This window comes from Rhinatrema bivittatum, chromosome 18 (genome assembly GCF_901001135.1).
Source record: "Rhinatrema bivittatum chromosome 18, aRhiBiv1.1, whole genome shotgun sequence".
NCBI classification, from domain to species: domain Eukaryota; kingdom Metazoa; phylum Chordata; class Amphibia; order Gymnophiona; family Rhinatrematidae; genus Rhinatrema; species Rhinatrema bivittatum.
Genome location: NC_042632.1, coordinates 8485692 through 8512588, shown reverse-complemented (window position 1 = coordinate 8512588; position 26897 = coordinate 8485692). Strand labels below are relative to the sequence as shown.

Below are 26897 nucleotides of genomic sequence, written 5' to 3'. Positions count from 1 at the left end.
CAATCCAACTCCGCCATCCCTGTCTTTACTTGACAAACAAATGAACTCTATACTCTCCACCACCCACACCAGGAACATTGGAATTATCATCGGTAAAGAACTTTCATTTAAGAACCACATATCAAATAAAACTAAAGAAGGATATCACAGACTTCTAACCTTAAGACACTTAAAACCGTTTCTTAACCCTTATGATTTCAGAACAGTCTTACAACTACTCATTTTCTCCACCTTCGACTACTGCAACTCCTTACTATTTGGAATACCTTATTCAAACCTCAAACCGCTCAAGATTCTGCAGAACTCAGCAGCCAGAGTTCTGACAGGAACAAAAAAGAAATGAACACATAACACCCATATTGATCTCACTTAATTAGCTCCCAATTAAAGCACGCATCGAACACAAATCAATGACCATCATTCATAAAATTCTAAATAATGATCATCAAGGACTAAATGGCTTAAACATAACCCCCCCGAATCCTCAAAGAAACCTACTTTCAAACAACTCAGGATGCTTAAACATCCCCCCATCAGAGATGCGCATCTAACAACAACAAGAGAAAGAGCCTTTTCCATCGCCTCCCCTAAATTTTGGAACTCCCTACCTAAAGATCTGAGAACCCAACCCAACCTCAAAACGTTCAAAAAGACCTAAAAACATTGTTGTTTCACAAATTCTACACTGACCTTCATACTTCTGAACATCCTAACTCCCAATCGAACTTTCATCCAAACACCTCAGAATAACTTCTCTCCAACCAGAACAAACAATCCCTCCTCCTCCCACATAATGATACTTTCTGGACTTGAAATGTTTAACCTCTGTTTAATATGCACATTGTTATACTTTTTCCACAATTGTTAAGAGAGTTACAATTTAAATTTTGTAAACCGTTATGATGGCTTTACCGAATGACGGTATATAAAACTCAACAAATAAATAAATAAATAAATTCTGCGAATCATTCAGTTCATCTGAATCATCACTCTTGAAAACCATCTCCGGAACGGGTATCTCCCCAACATCTTCTTCAGTAAACATCGAAGCAAAGAAATTGCTTCTCTAAGTACTCCTTTAACCGGCACACAGCACTATTCTCATAAATGTGCATTACAATATTTTAACAAATTGAGTACACAATGAATGTAATAATATAACACAGTAAATGTGATTTTTTGACCTGTAAAAGTACCTTCTAGGTACACCTGGCCAGAACCTACATTACTAAACATTTGTACTATTTTTATGATTTAATGTAACCGAAACTTAATGGCACCTGTTAGAATATACTATAGTACGCTTACTCCAAACTTACTTATGTGCCTACTTGTAAACCGTTGCGATGGTATATAACTTAGCGACGGTATAGAAAAGACTTTAAATAAATAAAATAAATAACCGCTCGATCATCTAACGGTCCAACTGACTCCCTCGCAGACTTTCTGCTTCGTATATATTTTAAAAAGATTTTACTGTTAGTTTTGGCTCTATGGCCAAATTGTCTGTTAGCCTGTCTTATTAATGTCTTACATTTAACTTGCCAATGCTTATGCTTAATCCTATTTTCTTCTGATGGATCCATCTTCTAATTTTTGAATGAAGATCTTTTGGATAAAATAGGGCAAGATTTTCGAACCTACGGGTGGGCGTAGATTTGTGCGTGCAGCCCGGCACGCACAAATCTACACCCAATTTTATAACATGTGCACGCAGCCGCACGCATGTTATAAAATCCAGGGTCGGCGCATGCAAGGGGGTGCACACTTGTGCACCTCGCACGCGCCGAGCCCTAGGGGAGCCCCGATGGCTTTCCCCGTTCCCTCTAAGGCCGCACCGAAATCGAAGCGGCCTCGGAGGGTGTTGCGGAGCGCTCGGAGAGCGATCCCACTCCTGGGAGAGGTGTGTGCCCTTGGGCCGCGGCTCGACGCCAGAGAGTCTGAAGAAGTGCCGCGGGAGGCATGGCATGCCCGAGCATGGGCTAGACGGAAGCAAGCTGGAGTGAAGACTGGAAGACAGGCCCTCCTCCGAGCCTGCACGCTTCGGAAGACCCAACAATGCTATGTTGGTCTTGTGAACAGTCCTCCGACCGTTCCCAGCCCTTTCGGACCTGCCGCAGGGTACGGCATGAAGCGGCAGGCCGGATGGAGGCCAGGGCAGCAAGGACTGGAACATGGATGCAGACGAGACTCAGAAACGAGATACTGGAAGTGCAGACGTAGACTCAGGCACAGGTACTGGAAGTGCAGACGAGGACTCAGAGACAAGATACTGGACGTGCTGACGTAGACTCAGAAGCAAGGTACTGGAAGTGTAGACGAGGACTCAGAGACAAGGTACTGGACGTACTGACGTAGACTCAGAAGCAAGGTACTGAAGGTGAAGACGTGGAGTCAGGAATGAGGTATGATGCATACAGGAGAGTCTAGGGTGAGGTACGAGACTGGCAACATGGAGCACCCTACACAGCCCACCCGTGGGGCTGGTCACGGACCACGACAGAGGTTGCCGCAGGATACCAGGCTTTCAGAGAGTTCAGGAATAGGGTAAGGCTTTCTCACAGATTCAGGAACGAGGTGCATGGCGTGCATCACGAAGCGCCCTACTCAGCCCGCCCACGGGGCTGGTCACGGACCACGACATGGCTTGCCGCGAGGCACCAGGACATCTTGAAGAACAGAAACGAGGTGCTAGCTTTCAGGAGATTCAGGAACAGGGCAGAAGCAGGTTGCTGCACACCGGCAGCCTGAAGCGGGGTTTGCTGCACACCGGCAGCCTGAAGCAGGGATTGCTGCACACCGGCAGCCTGAAGCAAGGTTTGCTGCACACCGGCAGCCTGAAGCGGGGTTTGCTGCACACCGGCAGCCAAAGGCAAGGCAAGGCATCAACTGGACTGGAACACGGGATCAGATTGGAAGACAGGCCAAGGGCAGGAACATAGACAGGCAAACATCAGGGCTGGAACATCAAGCAGACATCAGGACTGGAACAGCAGGTAGACATCAGACGAGACGAGGAGCTCCAACAGAGAACGAGGAACACTGGACTTTGCAGAAGGCTGGAACACGGACAACTCCTGGAGCAAGGATGGTAGACTCCCAGGAGTGACCAACTCCTTGCGAAGGCAACGTTAGACTGGAAGCTGGGCCCTTTAGTAGGGCTGATGATGACAACGCCCTGGGAGGAGCCAGCAGGGGCCCACACCTAGCTGGCCCTTGAAGAGGAGTAAAGGGGCGCGCGCCCGTGCCCTAAGAAGCTGAAGAGACAAGCTGGAAGCTGACGGCGTCCTCCCGACCACGTGGACAATCCAAGGGAGTCAGGCAGGCCGCGGAGCAGGGCTGCTTTGAAGGTGGAAAGGTGGCAGGCTGCTAGCGGCTCCCAGCCGCGAAGACTGAAGCAGGAAGGCAGAAGGTAAGCTGGCTGCAGGTTGAAGCGGAGTCAGAAGCAACCCGGAGACTGAGGCAGGCTTCGAGCTGAAGCGGAGTCGGAAGCAGACCGGAGTCGGAAGCAGACCGGAGTCAGAGGCTGGCTGCAGGCTGAAGCGGAGTCAGAAGCTAACCGGAGTCGGAGGCAGGCTGTGAGCTGAAGCGGAGTCAGAGGCTGGCTGGAGGGAACCGAAGACTGCAGGCACCGACAGGGACGGCCTCCCTGCCTGACCAAGGACCCGGGCTGAAGCAGGCACCGGCAGGGACGCCCTCCCTGCCGGCAGAAGACCCCGGGAAGCCTGCAGTGCGTTGGGGAACACCGGAGCGGTGGCAGCTGGCCCAGCCGCCCGAAGGAGCTCCTGGTGGCCCGACCCTGCCACGCAGGGCTGGAGGCAGCCAGGAAGGGACCTGGCGGCGGCGGCAGGCCTGCCGCGAAGAAAACAGTGTCAGCGGCCCGACTGGCCGCGTGGGGTAAGAGCCTGCCCGCGCTCCTCACGGGCAGGATCGCAACAGAGGGAACTTTCCTTTCGCTCCCCCCACCTTCCCCTCCCTTCCCCTATCTAACCTGCCCCCCAGCCCTACCTAAATCCCCCCCACCTTTATTATTTAAGTTGTGCCTACCTCTGGGCAGGCGTAGGTTGCGCGTGCCAGCCAAGTGCCAGCGCACGATCCCCCGGCCTAGCGGGCCTTCGACGGCTTCTGGCCACGCCCCCACCCCAGACCATCCCCGCCCCGCCCCTTTTTTCGAGCCCCGGGACATACGTGCGTTCTGGGGCTTGCGCGTGTGGCCGAGACTATGCAAAATAGGCTCGGCACGCACAGGAGGGGTTTAAAAGGGTTATACGTGTATATTATGCGCGTAATCCTTTTAAAATCCGCCCCGTAGCGTCTTTCACCTCTCTTTTTAGCCATGCTGGCAATCGCTTGACCTTCCTTCTACCTTTCGTAATGTGAGAAATACAGATGGATTGTGCTTCTAGGATGCTATTTTTTAACAATGTCCAAGCCTGTTGCCCACTTTTTACCTTTGTAGTTCAACCTTTCAATTTTGTTAAACTATTTTTCTCAGTTTCTCAAATTTTCCCTTCTGAAATCCAGTCTTCTTGCTCATTGCTTTGTGGCCTACCTAGGCCTTCTCTAGCTCTATGGCCTTTCTAGGCCTTCCCTTTCTCTATGGCCTTTTCAGGCCTTACTGGCCTATTCAGGTCTCCTTATCTCAATGTGTCTTCAGGCCTTTAAGTTCAGTGTTCCTTGTTCATGAGTTCTGTCCTTGTCTTGTCCTGCCTCACCCCTGCCTCAGTAAATGTCTAGTTCAGTCCTGTGTCTTTCCTTGTATCCATGGCCCAGCCATGCCTTTTCCATCCCTACACTCCAGTCCAGCCTTGCCTGTTCCAGTCCTGCAGTCCAGTCCAGCCTTGCCTGTTCCAGTCCTACAATCCAGTCCATCTTTTTCCTGCTTTGCAGTCCAGCCTGCCTCCTCCAGTCCTTGCCTGCCCTCTAGGTCTCTCAGATGCCAATGATATATATCGCTTCATCCAGTGCTATACATTAATTCTCCCATCTTATTTTTTAAACTTCTAGCATTTGCATACAGACATTTCAAAGTATGTTTTTTTGTATTAACAATCTGATCATCAGTTGAGAAGGGTAATTCAGAATCTTTCTGCACTTTACTTAAAGGCACAATGGTCCACTTTAGCATTTATTGCAACCTATCTACTGTGATGCCCTAATTTCCCTGTCTCTTAGTATCCTTCAAAGATACATCATTCCGAACCATGAACTCCAGAGTGATTGTTGGTTTTTCCCTGTCATCTAGTGTAGGGTTGCCAACTTTTCCATAGACTAGGACTGGACACTTGAGGACTGGGGGGTAGGGGAATGGTACCCCCTCATTTGCATAAATGTTAGATCCTGTCAGTGAACTGCCTAAACAGTGTATCTGCAGAACTACTGGGCACTGAGGGCTGTGCTGTGCACCACCTTCTCTCCCTATGCTGTCCAATCACAGCATGGGAAAGGGGGCAGGGATACAGCACAGCTCTCCTCCAATAGGCTTTGACCTGCCTTTCTCTTCCTCTAAGAGGCTGTGGGAAAAAGGAGGATCCACCTGCAAAACTGGACATTTAGAGTCTGGTTGGTACTTCTGACTGGACACTGTACAGAATGCCTGAAAATCTGGCTGTCTGGTCCAAAACTGGACAGTTGGGAACCCTAATCTAGTGTAAAAGCTGCACTTTCTCCTTTTTAAATGCTAGTGCCAGCTGCCTGCTTCCACTCTGGATAAGGTGGAGCCTTTCCTTTTGGAAGAAGGCCCCCCTTCCCCAAAATGATGCCCAGGTGCTAACAAACCTAAAACCCTATTCTCTGCACCATCGTCTCATCCACACATTGGAGCTCTGCCTACCTTTGGGGCCCTGCACGTGGAATGGGGAGCACTTTTGATAATGCTACCCTGGAGGTTCTGGTTTCTAACTTTCTACCTAAAATCTTAAATTAGGTTTCCAGAACCTTTCTCCTACACTTTCCTAAGTGCGTAATAGGGGCCAAACAATATCCTGTAAGTGCTGCATGAAGGTATGCAAAATCTGGTAAATTCCACTGGATCAATTGCAAGTCTTACTCATACAATCACATGAATTTTACTTACGGTTATCGTCCAAGTCTGTCCACACCGTCTACAGTTTCAGATTTACTGGGAGGCTGTCACAGCTCTCTGATCAGAAGTTGGGCAGTCTGGTATCTTTGGTGTGAATAGGGGCAGTCTCATCTTTCTGATATAAATGGGGAGGCTTTACACCCCCTGTTGTGAACGTAGAGCTGTCTCACTTCTCTAATATAAATGGGAGGAGTTACAGTCCTTCTGGTGTAAATGGGGGCAATTTCATTTCTCTGATTTAATTAGGGGGCAGTCGTCCCTCTGATATAAATAGGAATCAGATACAGCCCCTCAAATGAATCGGAAGTAGTCACACACCCCTGATATGAATTGGAGGCTGTCATCCTTCCATGATTTGAAAGCTAGGCAGTCTCACCCCTATGATGTGAATAATAGGGATTGGTTTCACTCCCGATGTAAATGAGTAGACATCACACACACCCTGATGTAAGTGTGTGTGGGGGGGGGGGGGGGCTGTCACACCTCCCTGAGTCACATCATTCTTCTGATGTGAATAAGAAGTATTTTCACACATGTGAATGGGAAATGGCCTCATACACACACACACAGATACATATGAGGGGAAAACTACTCCTCCTCACTGATATGAATAGGGACAGCCACATATGTAGGCTGCCATACAATTTCTCTTACTCCTAGTCTGCCAGTGTGAATAGGGATAGCTGTTTTTCATTGACCTGAGTCATACAAGCTGACACACTGCACTAACCTTTATATTTTGCATTTTGTTGACAGATCAACTTTAAAGACTGTGAAGATGTTGTTAGGAAGTATAACATAAGTGGGCCTAGATTCCTGGTAAGTCTAAGATCTATCTGTTCTTAATTTACTTTTTTCTTTAATAATCTTTATGTTAAAATATACTCAGTGTCTAGTCATCTGCAATAAAGATTTTTGGGAGGGCCAGGCATGATGTTTTGGTATGAACTGATTTACAGGAATGGAAAGACTTTGGATTGATAGAGTACCCCTCCCTAACCAAAATCTCAATGTGCTATATGAGTTAGTGTATCAGTCAAAGAGGAAACCTTTCAGAACATTTCTGGGGAAAGAGACAGTTTTATTATTTTGATTATTATTCAATAACAGCTAAGTAAACTCAGGGCCGGTGTGTGTATGTGTGTGTGTCTGTAAGAGAGAGAGAAATTAATATGGTGACTGGTAACTTAATGCTGGCAGAGCTCCACCGAACTTTATCATCTCACAAGAAAGTATCTTAGTGGTGTCGTGATAGGTAAGAAGCCCAGACTTGTCCATCGGCAACATTGGGTTCACCTTTAGGGTCCATGGAGTCCTTTGTAAGGCATTGCTTTCCCTCTGACTACTGGTGCAAAATCCATGTGGAAAAGTTCCCACAGACATTTGCAACTACCTGCAGAGTTTTGAGAATTTCCTCTTTAATTTCTATCCCAAAGTGTTACATTTTCCTTTTTCAGTTTGGAACAGATGAGATCCTTTCTGGAAGAATATAGGATTAATCCATCTATAGCTGCTCCAGCCCTCTGCTGGGTTAATTAATATTTTATTTTATTTATTTATTTATTTACTTTTAATATACCGACATTCGTAGCACACATCACGCCGGTTTACAATTAATTCAGGAAGGAAAATTACAATGAACAAGGAGCAGGGAGAGGGGAGCAGGCAGGAAAGGGGACGTAGAACAGGCCGGGAGCAAGTAAGAAAAAGGGAGAGAAATAGGAACGAGGATAGGAGGAAAAAGTGGAGAGTAACCATAATGATAAATACAAAAAACTTACTAAAAAATCATAACATAGGAGAAAGTGCAAAATATAACTGAGTTAGCTGTACACATGTAAGTAATATCGGCGGATTCCGAAAGGGCAGGGGGGGCACTGATTAGGTGAGGTTAGCAAAGAGTATACTTGGTGCTGTCTAGGGTTGGTTAGCATTCAGATAGGCTTGCCTGAAAAGCCATGTCTTGATACCTTTTTTGAAGTTGCGTAATGACGATTCAAGACGGAGGTCTGTGGGAAGGGAGTTCCAGAGGGTCGGACCAGCAATGGAGAAGGCTCTATTGCTGGTGAGGGAAAGGTGTGCAGTTTTGAGGGATGGGATGTGGAGGGTGCCAGCAAGGGAGGTTCTGGTGGGGTGGCTAGAGGAACGGAAGCATGGCATTTCCTCAAGCCAGGAGAGATTGTCCTTGTAAAGCGTATTGTGTAGGATGGTGAGGGTTTTGTATTGAATGCGGAAAGGGATGGGTAGCCAGTGCAAATCCTTTAGGATGGGGGTGATTTGGTCCCTTTTACATGTGTTGGTTATGATTCTTGCCAAGGCATTTTGCAGTATTTGTAGGGGTTTAATGGTGGATGAAGGGAGGCCTAAAAGTAGGGAGTTGCAGTAGTCCAGTTTAGATAGGATGGTCATCTGCAGAACCATGCGGAAATCTTGGGTGTGGAGGAGGGGCTTACGTTTTTTAAGGACGTGGAGTTTGTAGAAGCCCCCCTTTAGAAGAGACTTCATGTGTGGTTTGAAATTTAGGCGTGGGTCTAGTGAGACACTCAGGTCTCTTACAGCGTGCAGAGGGGTCAGAGTTAAGGCAGAATGGTGAAAGGTGGAGTGTATTGCAAGTTCAGGTTGATTAAAGATGATAAGGATTTCAGTTTTAGATGCATTTAGTGCAAGGTGAGGTTGGATAATAGGGAGTTAATAGAAGCAAGGCAGGATTCCCAGAAAAGTAGGGCTTCCTTGAGGGTTTTTTGAATTGGGATGAGGATTTGTACATCGTCAGCGTACAGGAAAATTTTAGGCCTAGGTCAGAGAGTAGGTTGCAGAGTGGCAGAAGATAAATATTAAATAGTGTAGAGGATAGGGAGGATCCTTGGGAGACACCTTGTGTGAGGGGAATGCGCGAGGATTCAGACATCAATATTTACTAAGTATTCTCTATGGGTGAGATAGGAGGAGAACCATGATAGCGCTGTGTCGGAGATGCCTATCTCTGTTAGGCGTGAGATAAGGATTTGGTGGTTGACTGCCAAAAGCTGTTGAGATGTCAAGGAGGGCAAGTAGATACGATTTACCTTGGTCCATATCTAGGAGGACAGTGTCTGTAATTGCTAATAAGAGATTTTCAGGTATTGCGACCTTTACGGAAGCCAAATTGTGATGGGTGTAGGATACTATGGTCTTCAAGGAAGTCAGTGTGAGTTGCATGTTAACTACCTTTTCAAGGATTTTGGAAATGAAAGGCAGTTTGGAGATAGGTCTGTAGTTTGCCGGGTCAGTGAGGTCGAGGGTGGTTTTTTTTTAGGAAGGGCTTGACAACAGCAAGTTTAAGAGAGTCTGGGACTTCACCAGATATGAGGGAGCATCACATGCTCCATCAAATTTAAAAAGAAGTTAAAAACCTGGTTATTTAAACGTGCCTACCCAGAATAGTATCTCCACTCCCTGCTCTGCCAGGTACTGCTATATTATGATACTGCCTTCCTTGCATTCCTTATGTTAAATTTCCCTAGAGTTACTTTTTGATGTATTTAACCTCTCCTTCAATGCTGCTCTCGAGTTATACCCCCTCCCAGTTTTTCCTCCCTGTTATCATGTAATTTCAGTTCTTTTGTTCAATTGTGAACCGGTAGGATGTCCCTACTAATACTGGTATATAAAAGCTGTTAAATAAATAAATAAATAAATAATGTCAGCTATGGGTTTTGCGATGGCAGTAGGGATAGAGAGGAGGGATTTCAAGGGGATAGTGTCTGAGACGTTAGTGGCTGGTTTCATCGTTTTCAAGTAATATATGGAAAAAAGTAATTTATTGGGTCAGCCATCATATTTTTTTCTCTTTATTTAATTTCTAATAATTGTTAGTGCCGACATCAGAAAATATTTCTTCACAGAGAGGGTGGTGGATGCCCTTCCAGAAGAGATGGTAAGGGTGCAAACTATACAAATTCCAAAAGGCATGGGATAAACACTGTGGGACCAATTTTAAAAGGATCATGCGCGCGGTTCCTGGCACACGCACATGGATGTGGCTAGAGGTTTGAAATGAAGAAAAGGGTGCATGGGGGTAACCTGCATCGAGTGGCAGTTACTACTGTTTGCACTGGGCATGGGAATTACCATCCTTAACTATTTAGCCTTGATTCTTTTGATGCAACTGCAACATCACTCTCTGCTTTGATGGGGGGGGGGGGGGGAAGAGAAAAAGGGGAAATGGATTTAGATGACCACAAATGCTGGCCCTGACTTTTACAATCCAGGGCACTGATACACAAATATTAGGAAAAAAGCACAGGACTGATTCTAAGGGCAAGTCCAAACACAAAGAATGTTCAAGTAGCATTGTCTGAATTATCAGGAAGGCTGCTCACCTTGTAAAAATGTTGTGAGCAGTAATTTTGTTATGGGTTTGACAGTTGCTTGGTTTTGATTGTAAATTTTACTATCTTTAATATAAGGCTTGGGGTAACCTGCACAGAGTGGCAGTTATTACCATTAACATAAGGCATAGGGGTAACTTGCATGGAGTGGCAGTTACTACAGTAAGGAATGTGTTGGGGAGATTGGATGGAACATTTGGTCTTTTTCTGCCATCATTACAATGTTACTATGTTATGATATAGTCCAATTTGTAAGGAGGATGGAGGATGAACCAAACCAAACCTTCTCTATCCATGTAGTATTGCAGTAATGAGAGCATTACTAGATGATAATGCTGTTCCATTAACTACTCTAGTTAACCTTTCATTAAAATCTGGCCTCTGTTCAACACCTTCTAAAATAAAACACAAGCTGATAACCACAACCACAAGGCTATATGATCATATAACTCCAGCTTTACAGATTTTACACTGGCTCCCCATAAAATGGAGGAGTCCATTTTAAGATCGTGACTCTAGTACATCGAGCACTTAGTCATGAGACCACCTTATGTGTTAGTGCAATGCTCAAGACATATATAAACCTCAAAGGGTTCTTAGATCAGCAGGTCGTAATCAACCAGATATTCCATCAGCACGCCTAGTTCACTTAGATGAAACTAGAGAGAGAACTCTCTATGTGGTGGGGCCAATTGTATGGAACAGCATACCCAATGAAAATCGTAACATTTTGTGTTATTGTACTTTTAAGAACTAGCTGAAAGCATTTTATTTTTCATGAGCATTTCCCTTTCTGAAAACCTGATTGTACCATCATGCTGCTCTACAATCTGAGAAGCTGTTTTATTAATCTATTTTATTATTTTGATCATTTTATCATGTTTTTATCATGAGTTTTTTTCCGTTCTCATTTCCATGGGTTTTCCCAGATCATTAATTCTCCTACCCATCGTGCTGGCCACATATTAGATTTGTTATGGGTTTCTGAGACGTGGGTCTTAAATGGGAAGATTGATGGTCCTTCCCTTGCCCCAGTATTATGGTCAAATCACTTCTTGCTTTCATTTTTTGTGACTGGGCTCCACAAATCACAATCAGCTCTGGAAGTGGCAACCGCATAGAAATCTCAAGGGCCCATAAACAGTGTCCTTTTCTCTTCTGAATGGGTCACAGCTTCATCAAGTCTGGATTTGGCTGCCTTCCCCCGTTCCCTCCCAGGCCGCTCCGAAATCGGAGCGGCCTGGGAGGGAACTTTCCAAACCACCCCCCCCCCCCCCCCACCTTCCATTCCCTTCCCTTCCCTGCCCTTTCCCCCCTACCTTTAACTTTTTTTTTTAATCTTGAAACTTGCTTCAGCCCTGCCGGCGCGCGATCCCCAGCACAGCAGCAAATATGGCTGCTGTGCCGGGAGACTGACCACGCCCCACCCCTGGACATCATTGCCCATGCCCCCGCCCTTTTTTGCAAGCCCTGGAACTTACACACGTCCCGGGGCTTTAGGCCCGGCACGCTTAACCCTTTTAAAATCCGGCCCTATCTGCGCACCGGGAGATATGCACATGGCTGCGGGCCTTTTAAAATCAGCACGGCCCGCATGCGTCCGAGTCACACGCGTATCTCCAAGTTTTGCCGCGTGCAGCCCTTTTAAAATCTACCTCCAATTGAATATTGGCCTTCATGTGTTTGACCATGATTCAAGTTCTGGTTTTTTTTTTTAGATTTTTCTTCTGCACTTGACACCCTTGACCATAAGATTCTTTGTACTTGCCTGGCCCAAACTGATATGCTCTTCATTTCCCCTAGTGGCCATTTTGTTTCCTATATAGACTTATACTGAAGTAGAACCAGAGGGTTTAACCTGAAGGGAAGGGAAGGTGGCTAGCCTAGTGTTATGGTTTTGAGGTGTTTGGTGGATTCTTAGGTGCTGCAGTGATGGCCACTCTCACAGGGAGGGGCCCCACAGGGAACTGCAGTACCAGGCTAGACTCAGATGCACAAACACAGAGATAGTTTTATTATACAGCTTGTAGAGTTCACCAGAGGTGGCAGTAGTGAGTAGATTCCTGCAGCAGCAGTCTTGGGTCCTCGGCTGAGGAGACCCGTCCCACAATGGTGGTGTAGGGAGCTCCGATGCAGGTTTCCAATGAGGAGCTGTAGGTTAGACAGACTGGTAGATGTTAGATATTCACAACTCTTGTAGCTGAAATGGTAGAGTTCCCAGCTGGTAGAAGTAATGGTAGTCCAAGTGCCTGAAACTGAAACCTCACCTGAGCTAAAAAATTCTAACTTATCCCTATCAAAAAGCAGAATGAAAATACAAACAAAAAACAAACTTTGAAATGTTTGTATGCTAATGCCAGAAGTCTAAGAAGTAAGATGGGAGAATTAGAATGTATAGCAGTGAATGATGACATAGACGTAATTGGCATCTCAGAGACATGGTGGAAGGAGGACAACCAATGGGACAGTGCTATACCGGGGTACAAACGATATTGCAATGACAGAGAGGAGCAGCTGGGAGGCGGTGTGGTGCTTTATATCCGGGATGGCATAGAGTCCAACAGGATAAACATCCTGCACGAGACTAAACGCTCAATTGAATCTTTAAGGGTAGAAATCCCTTGTGTGTCGGGGAAGACTATAGTGATAGGAATATACTACCGTCCACCTGGTCAAGATGGTGAGAATGACTAAGAGAAACTAGGGAAGCTAATCAAATTGGTAGTGCGGTAATAATGGGAGGCTTCACTTACCCCAATATTGACTGGGTAAATGTATCATCAGGACACACTAGAGAGAGAAAGTTCCTGGATGGAATAAATGATAGCTTTATGAAGCAATTGGTTCAGGAACCGACGAGAGAGGGAGAAATTTTAGATCTAATTCTCAGTGGAGAACAGGATTTGGTGAGAGAAGTAACGGTGGTGGGGCCGCTTGGCAATAGTGATCATAATATGATCAAATTTGATTTAATGACTGGAAGGGGGTCAGTAAGCAAATCCACAGCTCTCGTGCTAAACTTTCAAAAGGGAAACTTTGATAAAATGAGAAAAATAGAAAAAAAATGAAAGGAGCAGCTACAAAAGTAAAAAGTGTGCAAGAGGCGTGGTCATTGTTAAAAAATACCATCCTAGAAGCACAATCCAGATGTATTCCACACATTAAGAAAGGTGGAAAGAAGGCAAAACGATTACCAGCATGGTTAAAAGGGGAGGTGAAAGAAGCTATTTCAGCCAAAAGATTTTCATTCAAAAATTGGAAGAAGGATGCAACAGAAGAAAATAGGATAATGCATAAACGTTAGCAAGCTAAATGTAAGACATTGATAAGACAGGCTAAGAGAGATTTGAAAAGAAGTTGGCCATAGAGGCAAAACCTCACAGTAAAAACATTTAAATATATCCAAAGCAGAAAGCCTGTGAGGGAGTCAGTTGGACCGTTAGATGATCGAGGGGTTACAGGGGCACTTAGATAAGATAAGGCCATCGCGGAAAGATTAAATGATTTCTTTTCTTCTGTGTTTACTGAAGAGGATGTTGGGCAGGTACCCGTACTGGAGAAGATTTTCATGGGTAATGATTCAGGTGGACTGAACCAAATCACGGTGAACTTAGAAGATGTGGTAGACCTGACTGAGAAACTTAAGAGTAGTAAATCACCTAGACCGGATGGTATACACCCCAGAGTTCTGAAGGAACTAAAAAATGAAATTTCAGACCTATTAGTAAAAATTTGTAACCTGTCATTAAAATCATCCATTGTACCTGAAGACTGGAGGATAGCTAATGTAACCCCCATATTTAAAAAGGGCTCCAGGGGTGATCCGGGAAACTACAGACCGGTTAGCCTGACTTCAGTGCCAGGAAAAATAGTGGAAAGTATTCTAAACATCAAAATCACAGAACATATAGAAAGACATGATTTAATGGAACAAAGTCAGCATGGCTTTACCCAAGGCAAATCTTGCCTCACAAATCTGCTTCACTTTTTTGAAGGAGTTAATAAACATGTGGATAAAGGTGAACTTGTAGATGTAGTATACTTGCATTTTCAGAAGGCATTTGAGAAAGTTCCTCATGAGAGGCTTCTAGGAAAAATAAAAAGTCATGGGATAGGTGGAGATGTCCTAACATGGATTACAAACTGGCTAAAAGACAGGAAACAGAGAGTAGGATTAAATGGGCAATTTTCTCAATGGAAGGGAGTGGGCAGTGGAGTGCCTCAGGGATCTGTATTGGGACCCTTACTTTTCAATATATTTATAAATGATCTGGAAAGAAATACGAGTGAGGTAATCAAATTTGCAGATGATACAAAATTATTCAGAGTAGTTACCGTATTTTTCGCTCCATAAGACGCACCTGACCATAAGACGCACCTAGGATTCAGAGGGGGAAAATTAAAAAAAAAAAAATTGTGCTAAACCGGCTCTGCGTCTGGGCGTCTTATGGAGCAAATTAGGGGAGTGCATAGTTTTTTTTTTTCTCCCCATTTTGTTTTCGGGTCTGGGGAGGGCCATTTCGGTCCACTCCCCAGATCAGAAAATTTTTCTTTCTGTGGGAACCCCCAAAACCCCCCCCCCATCCCTTTAAATTAACAACCTCCACCCCCCTGACCCCCCCAAGACCTGCCGAATTAATTTCCTGCAACCCCCCACCCTCCTGACCCCCCCAAGACCTGCCGAATTAATTTCCTGCAACCCCCCACCCTCCTGACCCCCCCAAGACCTGCCAAACGTCCCTGGTGGTCCAGCGGGGGTCCAGGAGCGGTCCGGGAACGATCTCCTGGGCGTGAGCCGTCGGCTGCCAGTAAACAAAATGGCGCCGACGGCCCTATGCCCTCACTATGTCACTGAGACCGACCAATAGCAGCGGTCGGTCTCAGTGACATAGTGAGGGAATAGGGCCGTCGGCGCCATTTTGTTTACTGGCAGCCGACGGCTCATGCCCAGGAGATCGTTCCCGGACCGCTCCTGGACCCCCGCTGGACCACCAGGGACGTTTGGCAGGTCTTGGGGGGGGTCAGGAGGGTGGGGGGTTGCAGGAAATTAATTCGGCAGGTCTTGGGGGAGTCGGGGGGGGGGTGTTTGTTAGATTTTTGTTTGGTTTTTTTTTTATATTCGCTCCATAAGACGCACATACATTTTCCCCCCACCTTTGGGGGAAAAAAAGTGCGTCTTATGGAGCGAAAAATACGGTAATTCACAAATAGCTTGTGATAAATTGCAGGAAGACCTTATGAGACTGGAAAATTGGGCATCCAAATGGTAGATGAAATTTAATGTGGATTAAGTGCAAGGTGATGCATATAGGGAAAAATAACTCATGCTATAGTTACACTATGGCCTAGGTTTATCAATGTCGCAGGGCTCCCTGAATCGCTTGCTAATGGGAGACGGGGGGGGGGGGGGGGGGCCTGCGAAAGCCGGCAGTGATCGCACCTCTGCGGTGGAATCGCTGCCGGCTTTCAAACCCAATAGCGCCATCATAAAAGGTGGCGCTATTGGGTGCGAAATGGGCAGTGAAATGGGTTCTTACCTTTTCGCTGTCCGCGATGTCCTAGCAGCGTCCGCCCCGACTCCTCCTCATCTGGGCCAGACACCTCCCCGACTCCGCCCCTTTTTTTTCTATCGCATGCGAAAAGGGACTTTTCGCGTGCACTAGCTTTAGTAAATGACCTCCTGTGTTAGGTTCCATATAAGGAGCTACCACCCAAGAAAGCGATATAGCGGATAACACATTGAAATCATCGGTTCAGTGTGCCGCGGCAGTCAAGAAAGCAAACAGAATGTTGGGAATTATTAGAAAGGGAATGCTGAATAAAACAGAAAATGTCATAATGCCTCTGTATCTCTCCATGGTGAGACTGCACCTTGAATACTGTATACAATTCTGGATGCCGATTCTCAAAAAAGATATAGTTGCGATGGAGAAGGTACAGAGAAGGGCTACCAGAATGATAAGGGGAATGGAACATCTCCCCTGTGAGGAAAGACTAAAGAGGTTAGGACTGTTCAGCTTGGAGAAGAGACGGCTGAGGGGGGATATGATGGAGGTGTTTAAAATCATAGGTCTAGAGCTGAGTCAGAAAAGGATGGTGAGTATGTAGAATGGTTAAAGGTGGAGGAGAATGAAAATTCAAACAACCATTCTTGATTATCATGAGTATCCAAGTGTCTGAAATAATGAGGGATATCTACCGGAATAACCTAATAATGAATTAAATGACTAAATCATATCAACCTCCAAATATGTACAGAAAAAATTGATATATATAAACAATGCTAAAACACTCAAATAACAAAATATTCAACTTTTATTTAACAAGTTTTAATGAAAAATATATACCTACAGTACCTAAATGTAATCGGCTTTGTAGTGCTTGAAAAGCAGAATATAAATCAAATAAATAATCTGTTCCATACTATCATAAACATATCCAAAAAAGTTAGACATCAAATATATCATATACACAAAAACACTTAAAAATCCATCATTCTGTGGATCATGTAATTTGTACACAATGAAATAAAAGCTGCAGCCAAAAAAAACTCAGGATAAAGAAGGTCTAAAAGATGTTAAAAAAATTCAAGTAGAATAAAGTTCCCAAATGATTCAAGCAGAAAAAACTCCCATGTTTCGCTCACTTGAGTTTCTTCAGGGGAATACCTAACTTGCCGATATCCAAGTGATCGTAACTTCACACCGACATCCTCCAAACTCTTTGTGATCTATCCATAAAAAGACTTGACAAATATGGATCAAGCTTACAAGACACAAACAATATGTATTGTCATCTGTCTTCCACTATATTATTTCTACATAAATAAGAATAAAGCACATCCATACTTATCTAAATCATAACATTTAAATAAAATGGGAGGAGGAATAGCCTAGTGGTTAGTGCCGTGGGCTACAAACCACAAGACCAGGGTTCAAGTCCTGCTCCTTTGACCTTGGGCAAGTCACTTTACCCTCCATTGCCTCAGGTACAAACTTAGGCCTGGATTTATCAAAATGCAGTAAGTATCACATGCAATAGCAAAAGGGGTGTGGTTTATGCTAATAGACAGTTTATCACAATTTGCACTAATTACTTATGTGAACAGCTAAGTTAGCGCAAATTGTGATAACATTTTCAGACATTGCATTGTGCCAGACCTATTGTATTTCCTGCATACAACCACTGGGGGGAGGGGGGGAGAGAGAGCAAGGTTCTCTCCACCTAGCTTGATGGACACTCTACCTGGGTAACATCAAGCTAGGTGGAGAGAACACTGCACAAATCTCATTTTTGGGTGAGTTTCCTCTCTCCATAGATCATCAAATCTTCACAACACTGTTCTGTTCGTACGTCTCACGTTGAATGTCAGAGTCGCCCCTAACCCCCTACACTAATACCTAAACCTCACCTCGAGTTACTAGGTGGGCCTCCCATAGGGATACAAATACCTATCTAGGGAGAGGACATTATATCTAGTCTCTCTCTCTCTCTCTCTCTCTCTCTCTCTCTCTCTCTCTCTCTCTCTCTCTCTCTCTCTCTCTCTTTCAAACCTTCTAAACCAGACCTATCAGGAGACATCACAAAATCAGCATTAAGTCTGTGCAATAGCACTGAAATGCCCAATCACATAACTTTATTCACTTGAGGGGGCCAAATCCTGAAAAATCTTTCTAAAATTTCAAGGGGACACTCACTAAAGAAAATCTGTCCATATCATTTAAACCAGGGATTCCCAGGCTTTTGGGGATCATGGACCCCTTCCAAAAATTCTGCGGACCCCCCCAAATGCTTCATTTTAATTTTTACATGCAGTTAAATGCTGTACAGAATACTGATTAATGTAATAATATGTACTCCAGAATCATTGATAATGTATAAAACTTAATATAAAATAATGTATGTTTATATAAACTGTGCCTTCCCTCCTGCCCTACTTCCTTCCTCATAGTCTCCTGTGATGGTTTCATGGATGCCAGGTTGGAAACCACTGCTTTAAACCAAAAATCCAGTGGTTCAGTACCTAATAGAAGCCAACTAAGATATCCTTTCCACTTACACGTCATTTGTTAAAGAAAAAAAAATTGAAGCTCTTCCACTATGTAACCTTTGTCAGCTGAATGTTGGATAAGGGGAGCATCTAAAGAGCTCCCTCAAATCTTACTACAGTGTTCCATAATGTACACACTAAGGGGTAGATTTTCAAAGCAGTGCACACATGGATGCGCCAATTTTATAACATAAGTGCGCCGGGACTCCCATGTTATAAAATTGGATGACCACGCGCACATGGACACCAGATTTTAAAATCTGCGCATGTATGTGCGGGTGGCATGTGCAGGGGGGCACCTTTTTATAAAATATGTGTGGTGACGCAATATTTTTATTTATTTATTTAGCATATTTTATATACCAAGGTATAGCAGAGTTGCCTTCACGCCGGTTTACAATTACAACAACCTGATACATTTAAAGTAATTTAACAGCAAAACTGTAAAAAACTGGTATAGAACATTAGCATAAACAGATCAAGATATACAATAAAATAGGTATAAGAAAAAATCTGAGTTCAAATCATGTAGGGGACATCTGCTATAGAACAAAAAGGGAAGGATTCTGGGAGTCAGAAAGAAAGTTAGCCATAGGTGGGAGATTGTATGTCGGATGGAGGGACACACAGAGGGAGAGATCTGTGGATCTGTGGATAGGGCCTTCCCCAGTTCCCTCCCTCCCTACCACCCTACCTACACTTCCTCCCTCTTCCCCTCTCCTCCCCACCCCCTAAACCTAACCTACCTTTCCCTAAATTTTTTATTTTATTAATCACTGCTCCTTCAGTGCAGAAGCAAGGTATGCGCACCGGCCAGCTGCTGGCGAGCACTTCCCCGTCCAGACCACGCCCCCAGCCCTCCTCTTTTTTAGGGCCTGACACATGTGCACATACTGGATTTTATGTGTGTGGTCGGGCCTGTTATAAAATGCACGCTATGGGCCGGATTTTGAAAAGGTTACCCGCGTAACGGACCTTACGCATGCTGGGCCTATTTTAAAAAGGCCTGACAACGTGCGTAAAGCTCCGGGACGCGTGTAAGACCCGGGGCTTTACTAAAGGGGCGGGGCAGTCCAGGGGTGGGGCCAGAGGTCTCTGACACAGCGGTGATTGCTGCTGTGTTGAAGGATCGTGTGCCGGCAGGCTGCTGGCGCGCGCAACTTGAGCCTGCCTGGAGGCAGGCACAAAAGGTAAAATAAAAATTTTGGAGGGGGGTTAGAATAGGGCTATTGGGGGGAAAGGTTAGGGGAAGGGGTGGGAAGGTCAGGTTATGGGGAAGGGAAGTTCCCTTCCAGGCCGCTCCAATTTTGTAACATACGTGCCAACATAGGGCCAATTTTGGAGCGGCCTGGGAGGGAACGGGGGAAGGCAGCGCGGCTTGGCACACAAGTTATAAAATTGGGTGTACATGTGCGCGCGCCGGGTAGCGTGCGCAAATGTACGCCCACACGCAACCTTTTAAAATCTACCCCTATGCACACAAGGCCGGGTTTTACACACGTAGGCCTTTGAAAATTTGAGCTTTATTTAGTACATTATCTTGCACACATACAATTAATGGCAAGGGTAATGAATCACATATATTTATTTATTTATTTATTTTTAATTTTTATATACCAAAGTTCTAGTAGGGACTACAAATCACTCCGGTTTACATAAAACGAAGAACTGCTCAACAGATAGCGGAGCTTTACATGGAACCGTATAACATATGGAACAGTATATATGGCATGACTAGTCTCACAAGTAGTGTAAAGACTTCAGTGTAATGCTTTTCTTTGATACCAGATGTATAAATTCATCAGTATCTAGAGAAAGTCTACAGACACCTATGATGTCCACCAATTTCAGTGCGGGAAATAGGTGTCTCAGAAAGTAAAAAAGAGGATGCGAAAGAAAATAATCCCCAATATTGCATGAGCACTTAAAAGCATAAATAAGAAGCTGTTCCAATCCCAAATGCCCATGCAACAAGGCCAATGTTTTTTAACAATCTCAAAAACTTTAACTGCTTGATTAGAATAAGGTAGTACACAAACCACTTGGAAAGCCTCAAAAGTCTTTTTCTTTGTCAAAAAAGGTTTCAGTTTATATATAAACCTTGTTTAAAAGCATACTAGATGACCTATCGTGGATATCCTCTTTCAAGAAAACACTGTATTATGCCAACACATTTCTCTTAAAATCCAATAATGAAGAACAAATTCTTCTCAATCAAAAAAAAACTATCCCACTGGTATATTCTCTCTAATATGTCTAAGGTCACAGCTACCATAACACAGCAAGCTGTTTCTGTCATCTTTCTGAAAAAAGAAAGATAAAACCAAACCACATATCCAAAAAAGAAACTTTACGAACAGTCATCATTTTTTAATTGATGTACTTAATGCTTTACTGCACTCTGTTGAGATCATATGTGAAATGGCAGAATATACATTTTTAACTTTTAATTTATTTATTTCAACCTGTATTACTCACACTATTTATTGATATGCTTCATACTGCTTCTTGGAAACAATAAAAAACACTCTATTCTGAACATTTGACTTTTGGGTAAATTATTTACTAAAGGTTTTCTCCCATTTTGTGTCTATGGAAAAAATGCTTAGTAAATAGGGCCCTTTAAGTTTGTACTACTCCTTCTGATTGCTACAATTTCAGCTGCTATGCAGCCTCATCGTACCCTGAATATGACATCTCCCCACCAATAGAGGCCTCTGGTGAGCTCCGCTCAGAACTATCCTCACCATCTCTTCCCTAGTCTCATATTCCAGCATGTCTTGTAGTCTCCCCTCCAACAGGGTTCCTCAACGAGCATACTCTCCAGGCTGTCCAAGCTTCTCTTCTCTGTTCTCACCATGCCCAAGTCTCAGCCCTATGTATTCCAGCCACTTTGTCAGTTCATGAAATACGGCTCCTTGGCTTGGCCTCTGTCTTCTTCGCTCCTTGTCTTAACTAATGGCCCCTGGGCCTTCTAGAACCTTGCCTTCCCTTGTGGTCTCTGGGCCTTCTTGCTATTTGTTCTCTAGCCTTGCCTTAGGCCTCCAGGCCTTCTGCTCTTTGCCTTGCCTGCCCTGTGGCCTTTGGGCCTTCTGCCCCTTGCCTTGAGTTCCTTAGGCCTATTCTATCTTGTATCCTGCCTTGTGGTCCTCGGGCCCTCTGTCTGGTGGTCTATCTGGCCTTATTCTGCTATCTAGTGCCTAAGGGCCTTCTGCCTGGCTGCCTTCGGGCATATTTGTTCTGCGTTGCCTTGCTCAGCCCTTGTTTTGTCTAGTCTTGTTCCAGTCCTGTCCTGTCTTGGTCCAGCACTATACTAGTCTGTGGTGTTGTGTTCTGTCTCAGTTCTTGTCCTGTGCCTGCTCTTAGACCCAGCCTTGTTCCAGATTTGCCCAGCTTTTTCACAACCAGCCTGTTCACAGCCTCACCTGGTCTAGTGTGTCCACAATTTCACCTGATCCAGCCTGTTCACAGCCTTGCCTGATTCAGCCTGTTCACAGACTCACCATGTACTGCTTCCGCAATGGAGTCATTTTGGCCCTTAGCACCCAAAAGCTCAACCTGCAGGGAAGGAGGCTAGCTAGACAAAAGACCACCCTATGTCCCATCCTGCCATTCTGTACTACCCCTCAAGCAATACTTCCTGATCTGGGAGAGTTTAGCACTGGTATTTAGTCTTGCTACTTTGATGGTCTGGTTTTCCTCCGTTTTTTTGTTTGCACAAATATATTGAGCCAGGACTAATTCTAGGATTGATCCCTGAGGCAATTCACTAATCACCTTTCTTTCCTCTGAGTAAATTTCATTCATCATTACCCTTTGTGTCTATCCATCAACCAGTTTTTAATCCAGTCCACCACCTTAGTACACACCTGCTGGCTGCTTAATTTATGATCCTCCTGTGGGGGACAGAATTTAAAGCTTTGGTGAACTCCAAATAAACCACATCCAGTTCATGAACTTTTTCTGATTCACTAGTTACTCAGTCAAAGAGATTGATCAGATTTGTCTTCCGCTGGTAAAGCCATGTTGCAGGGGATTCTGCAACCCACTGGATTCGAGATAATTCACTATCTTTCAGTAAAACCTCCATCAATTTTTCTACCTAAAGATTACAACCTCCTCTTTGTTAGCACTTTTATGAAGAGAGACAACATCTGCCCTTCTCCAGACTCATGGGGCCACTCCCATCTTGATGGATCTATTGAAAATATCCTTCATTGAACCTAACAAAACCTTTGTGAGCTCCCATGAAATCCTAGTATTTATCCTGTTTAGCCTCATCACTGAACACTTGTAGTTTTACTAGTTCCGTGCACTCTCTTCCAAAAAAGATGCAGTATCTAACCAACTACCATATATAATCCTGCCAGCAATCAGCGATTCTTCTCCAATTCCCTCTTCAGAGCCTACCTTTCAAACCTATTCACCGTACAGCATTTGTGCATGGAAATTTATTCTAATATTTTAGAAATTCTATGGCAGTTCTAGCTGTTTTGACTTTGTATGTTTGTGAGACTTTTTTCTTATTTCCCAACTGGTCTAGTAGGAGTCCAGATGCAAGCATTCAGAGTATTTCAGCCCTTCCCCTACCTATGTCCTTGCTGGTTCAAACACAGAGCTGTATGTCTACAATTCTATTTTGCACCAGCCTCGGTTCCTGTGTAGCCTGTTTCGGAACCTAACCTTGCTTTATTCCTAGATAGCGTTAACAACTGGCTCCAGATTTTCAGGATGTTAGTCCAGTCCAGGTTTTATCTAATTGCATGCAGGAATTTGCAGTTTCTGATTTTCTTATTGCATTCCTTAAGATGTGGATTCTCAGCCCAGTCCTCAGGACACACCTACTCAGTCAGGTTTACAGGACATCCACAATGAATATGCATGAGATAGATTCCCTCTATTTTATGCAAATCTATTTCCTGAAAACCTGACTGAGTAGGTGTGTCCTGAGGACTAGGTTGAGAACCACTGCCCTAAGAAAAGCAAAACTACAAGATCCTGCATGCAGTGGGATAAAGCCAGTACTGGATCAGTCTGTCCTGAAAATCTGGAGCCAGTTGGAAATCCTATTCCTAGGTAACCTCTCCTGGTATATGACTTGTCTTGTTTTGTATAACCTGCCCTGGAGCCTAACCTTGCCATGTTCTGCTATTTATTCCTGTTTTACCTTGTTTGGATCTTCTGGTTTTGGACCCTTTGCCTGCCTTGATTTTTGCTTTTGCCTCATAGACTCATCTTATTTTCTACAGGTGGTTTGATAGTCTGCTTAGCAGTAAACACTACTTGAAAATACCTTTGAACTTGTATCCAGTTGCTGCAATTGGTCATTGTCCCAGCCATGAACCCAAAAAAACCCAGGGTGTCTCTTGCTTGACCCCCCATACCAGGACTGTGGGTCCTGACACTTACAGTTGAACTCTTGCTTTTTACATGAAGTATATTTTTCTCCCCTAACTCCCCCTTATAGTTGTCAAGTTCATTAAAACCGATTACAACTCCTTTTGAGGGGAGAGTGCATCTGATCTTTATCTTTTATCTTACCTTTATTCAGAATTTATTAACTGCCTATTGCCAAGGTGTTAGGCGATTTACAATTTAAAACATACATAAAATGAAATATAAAATAATTTAAACATAACCTGACATAAATTCAAACATACGAGTTAGAACATAAAATGATTAAAATATGTCACATGTAATCAACAAACAATACCATAAAACATCATCCATACTAATAACTCTGTTATTATTCATTCAATCAAGTGACTGCTTGAACCCCAGTTGTTAGAATTAACAGGCAACATAATATCATCAGCCATGATTTGCCATCATGAGATGAAATCCATGATGAAATCCAGTCAGTCCCTCACCTGCTTAAACAAGAACATAACCAAGAATATTTACAAACAATACTGTTAAAACAGTGACCATAATCTGCTAATAGGAACTGCATAATATCCAATCCAGTCAATTAAATGGCTGCCTAAAGAGGAATGCCTGTAAGCAAAGCACCTGTCTCTTATGGGTACATAAAAATCACCAATGTAAATGGTGTCGTGGACCTGGCCCAGAGGCAAAAGCTGTATTGATAACGCTGGATAAGAAAAACAACACAAAAAAATACCCTTTCCCCCTCTGTGACCCCTCTGACTCCACTCCTTCTTCTTCCAAGAACCAACAGCCCAGTCTTTAGAATAAAGGATGGCCTCAAACAAAAAGTTACCGTCAACAAACTTTTATTTCTGGGGATTCCAGCAGTCAGAGTTGACCAATATTAACATTTTGATTAACTGATTTAAACTGATTAGATCTGGATTTACAGGCTCTTACAGCATTGACTATCAGCAGCTACAACATAAAACTTCCTCCAAGAACAGAGTTTTAGCACTCACATCTCCACACTGAATTCTTCTCACTCATTGTCCCCTCAATACAGTTCTCTTATTTCCCACAAGATTTACACAAGCCAGGTTATTCAGATCCATAACTCTCCTGGGTTGCCTATGGGTACCACCCAAGCGTCCAGCAATGGTTCACCAGTCTCTCAAGGCTTCTACTGAACAGCACTGATCAGCTGTGTAATTACCGTCTCAATCTCTTAGAATTCTGCAGTAATAACCAGAATGACATCTTTGTACTTTGAATCTGAAAACCACCTTATGCTGACCCTATGTGTGAATCTTCCTCACAGCACTCCCTTAAAGGAATACACCAAATCCCCTTGCAAAACCTCTACCTCAATGACTCATCACAATAACCCTTTAACACTTTCCCAAAGACATATTTCTAGTGGCAGTATGGGCCTGTAGATCAGCTCCCAGGTATAGAGATGATACAGTGTTACTGTTAAAGGCATTGTTGGATTGATTGCAGCAGCCACTTACCATGTATATTGAAAAGCAAAAAACAGGAAAGTGGCACTCCTGTTATTTATTAGAACCATTCCATAGCTTATCCATATATTTATGTATTGTGTTTTTATTTCAGAGTATGGCTGAAAATAACTTCCAGAAATTTCCAAAGTTAAGAGTTCCGTGAGTAGAATTATTTCCTTTACTTGCTTGTAAATGGTGGTTATTGGGAAATATGAGGAATGTAGATGCTGAGGGGCCATACAGAGTAAAGACAATAGAGCAGTTGCAAAAGCCTACAGATAAAAAGCTGAGAAGCTGCAAACTGATGGGATGGTTGCAACTCATTTACAAACGTGTTTTTTTTTTTTTCTTGGAAATTATCAAATTAAGGTCTTATGAGTTCCCAAAAAATAAGAATATTTCCAAGCTTGGATTGTGGCTTTCTTTTATGGTTGTCTTTTCCTCTGCTTTCTTTCTCTGCAGTCTTTGCTTCTCTAGGGACCCTTGCTGGCCTGAAAGTCGTACTCTTAGTGCTACTTATTCCGCTGGCAGGAGCCCACACAGAGTAATAGCCATCACTACTTTCCCAAGACCGAACATAGCATCTTCATAGCATACCTAGGCTTCACTCTTCTCACTAGATCCAATCCTAAATCTCCCATGCTGTTGTACTCAATGTTATGGTCTGATGCATAGGATCCACCCTTGTAGATATCATGAATTTCAAGGTAAAAATCAGGAGTTTCTGAGCTGTTGCCAGCCATTCTGGCTGCATGGACAGAAGGGAACATTTTGATAAAAGGCATAAAATGAGTTGACCGCAGTTTGGTTCCAATTCTTGATTAGACGTTTACCTGGATTTCTGAGTCGCGTGAATCTCTGAATCAAGATCTACATTTTTCTGAACACAAGTAGGTTCAAAGAAATAGGTCATGGTCTTCTGACCATGTGTGCCGCAGAGTGGAACACACTTTCCAGAGCTTTCAGGTAAAGACAAAAACAGGGCAATATACAGAAAGCCAACAAGCAGATAAGATATCCAGCTAAACGTTCAAATATAACAAGTTACATCTGAATATGACTTGTCACGTTTGAAAGTTATTTGGCTGCATGTGGCTAGATAACTTGCTACTTAACCAGCTATATTCAAAATACAAAAATAAAAAGCCTTGGGGCCTTCAGGCCCAATTCCCAGCCCCCTCAAACCAGAAAACACCTTAAATATGGGCAGGGCTCCCAATCCTTTCCACTCCCAACCTACCAAATAAAAAAAAAAAAAAGCAGTGGGTATTACTTCCCTGAGGCCAACCCTCCTTCTCCTTCCCCTTCCCCAATATGTTTGGGAAAATCACAAGCTCCTCATGCTCCTCCCCCCCCCCCCTCATAAGCTTTATTCCACCCTCCTTGGCCTTCCATTAGATCTTCTTGAAACTCAAGCTGGGAGTATGATAGTATTTTTCCCAGCTGCTTCCAACATAGCTCTGACAGCAATGCTGGAAGCTTATGATAAAAAATGCTGAGCTGGAAAAGGTTAAAGT

The 26897-nt window shown here is 43.9% G+C and overlaps 1 protein-coding gene across 2 annotated transcripts in view; it reads left to right on the top strand.

Moving 5' to 3' along the window:
* The window catches only part of LCP2 (lymphocyte cytosolic protein 2), a 326171-nt gene that overhangs the window by 5673 nt on the left and 293601 nt on the right, over positions 1 to 26897 (top strand). For both annotated transcript variants that reach the window (XM_029583581.1, XM_029583580.1), the window contains exons 2-3: positions 6842 to 6904; positions 25493 to 25539. In XM_029583581.1, coding sequence (XP_029439441.1) covers positions 6842 to 6904; positions 25493 to 25539 — 110 coding nt within the window. The remainder of the gene's footprint in view (positions 1 to 6841; positions 6905 to 25492; positions 25540 to 26897) is intronic.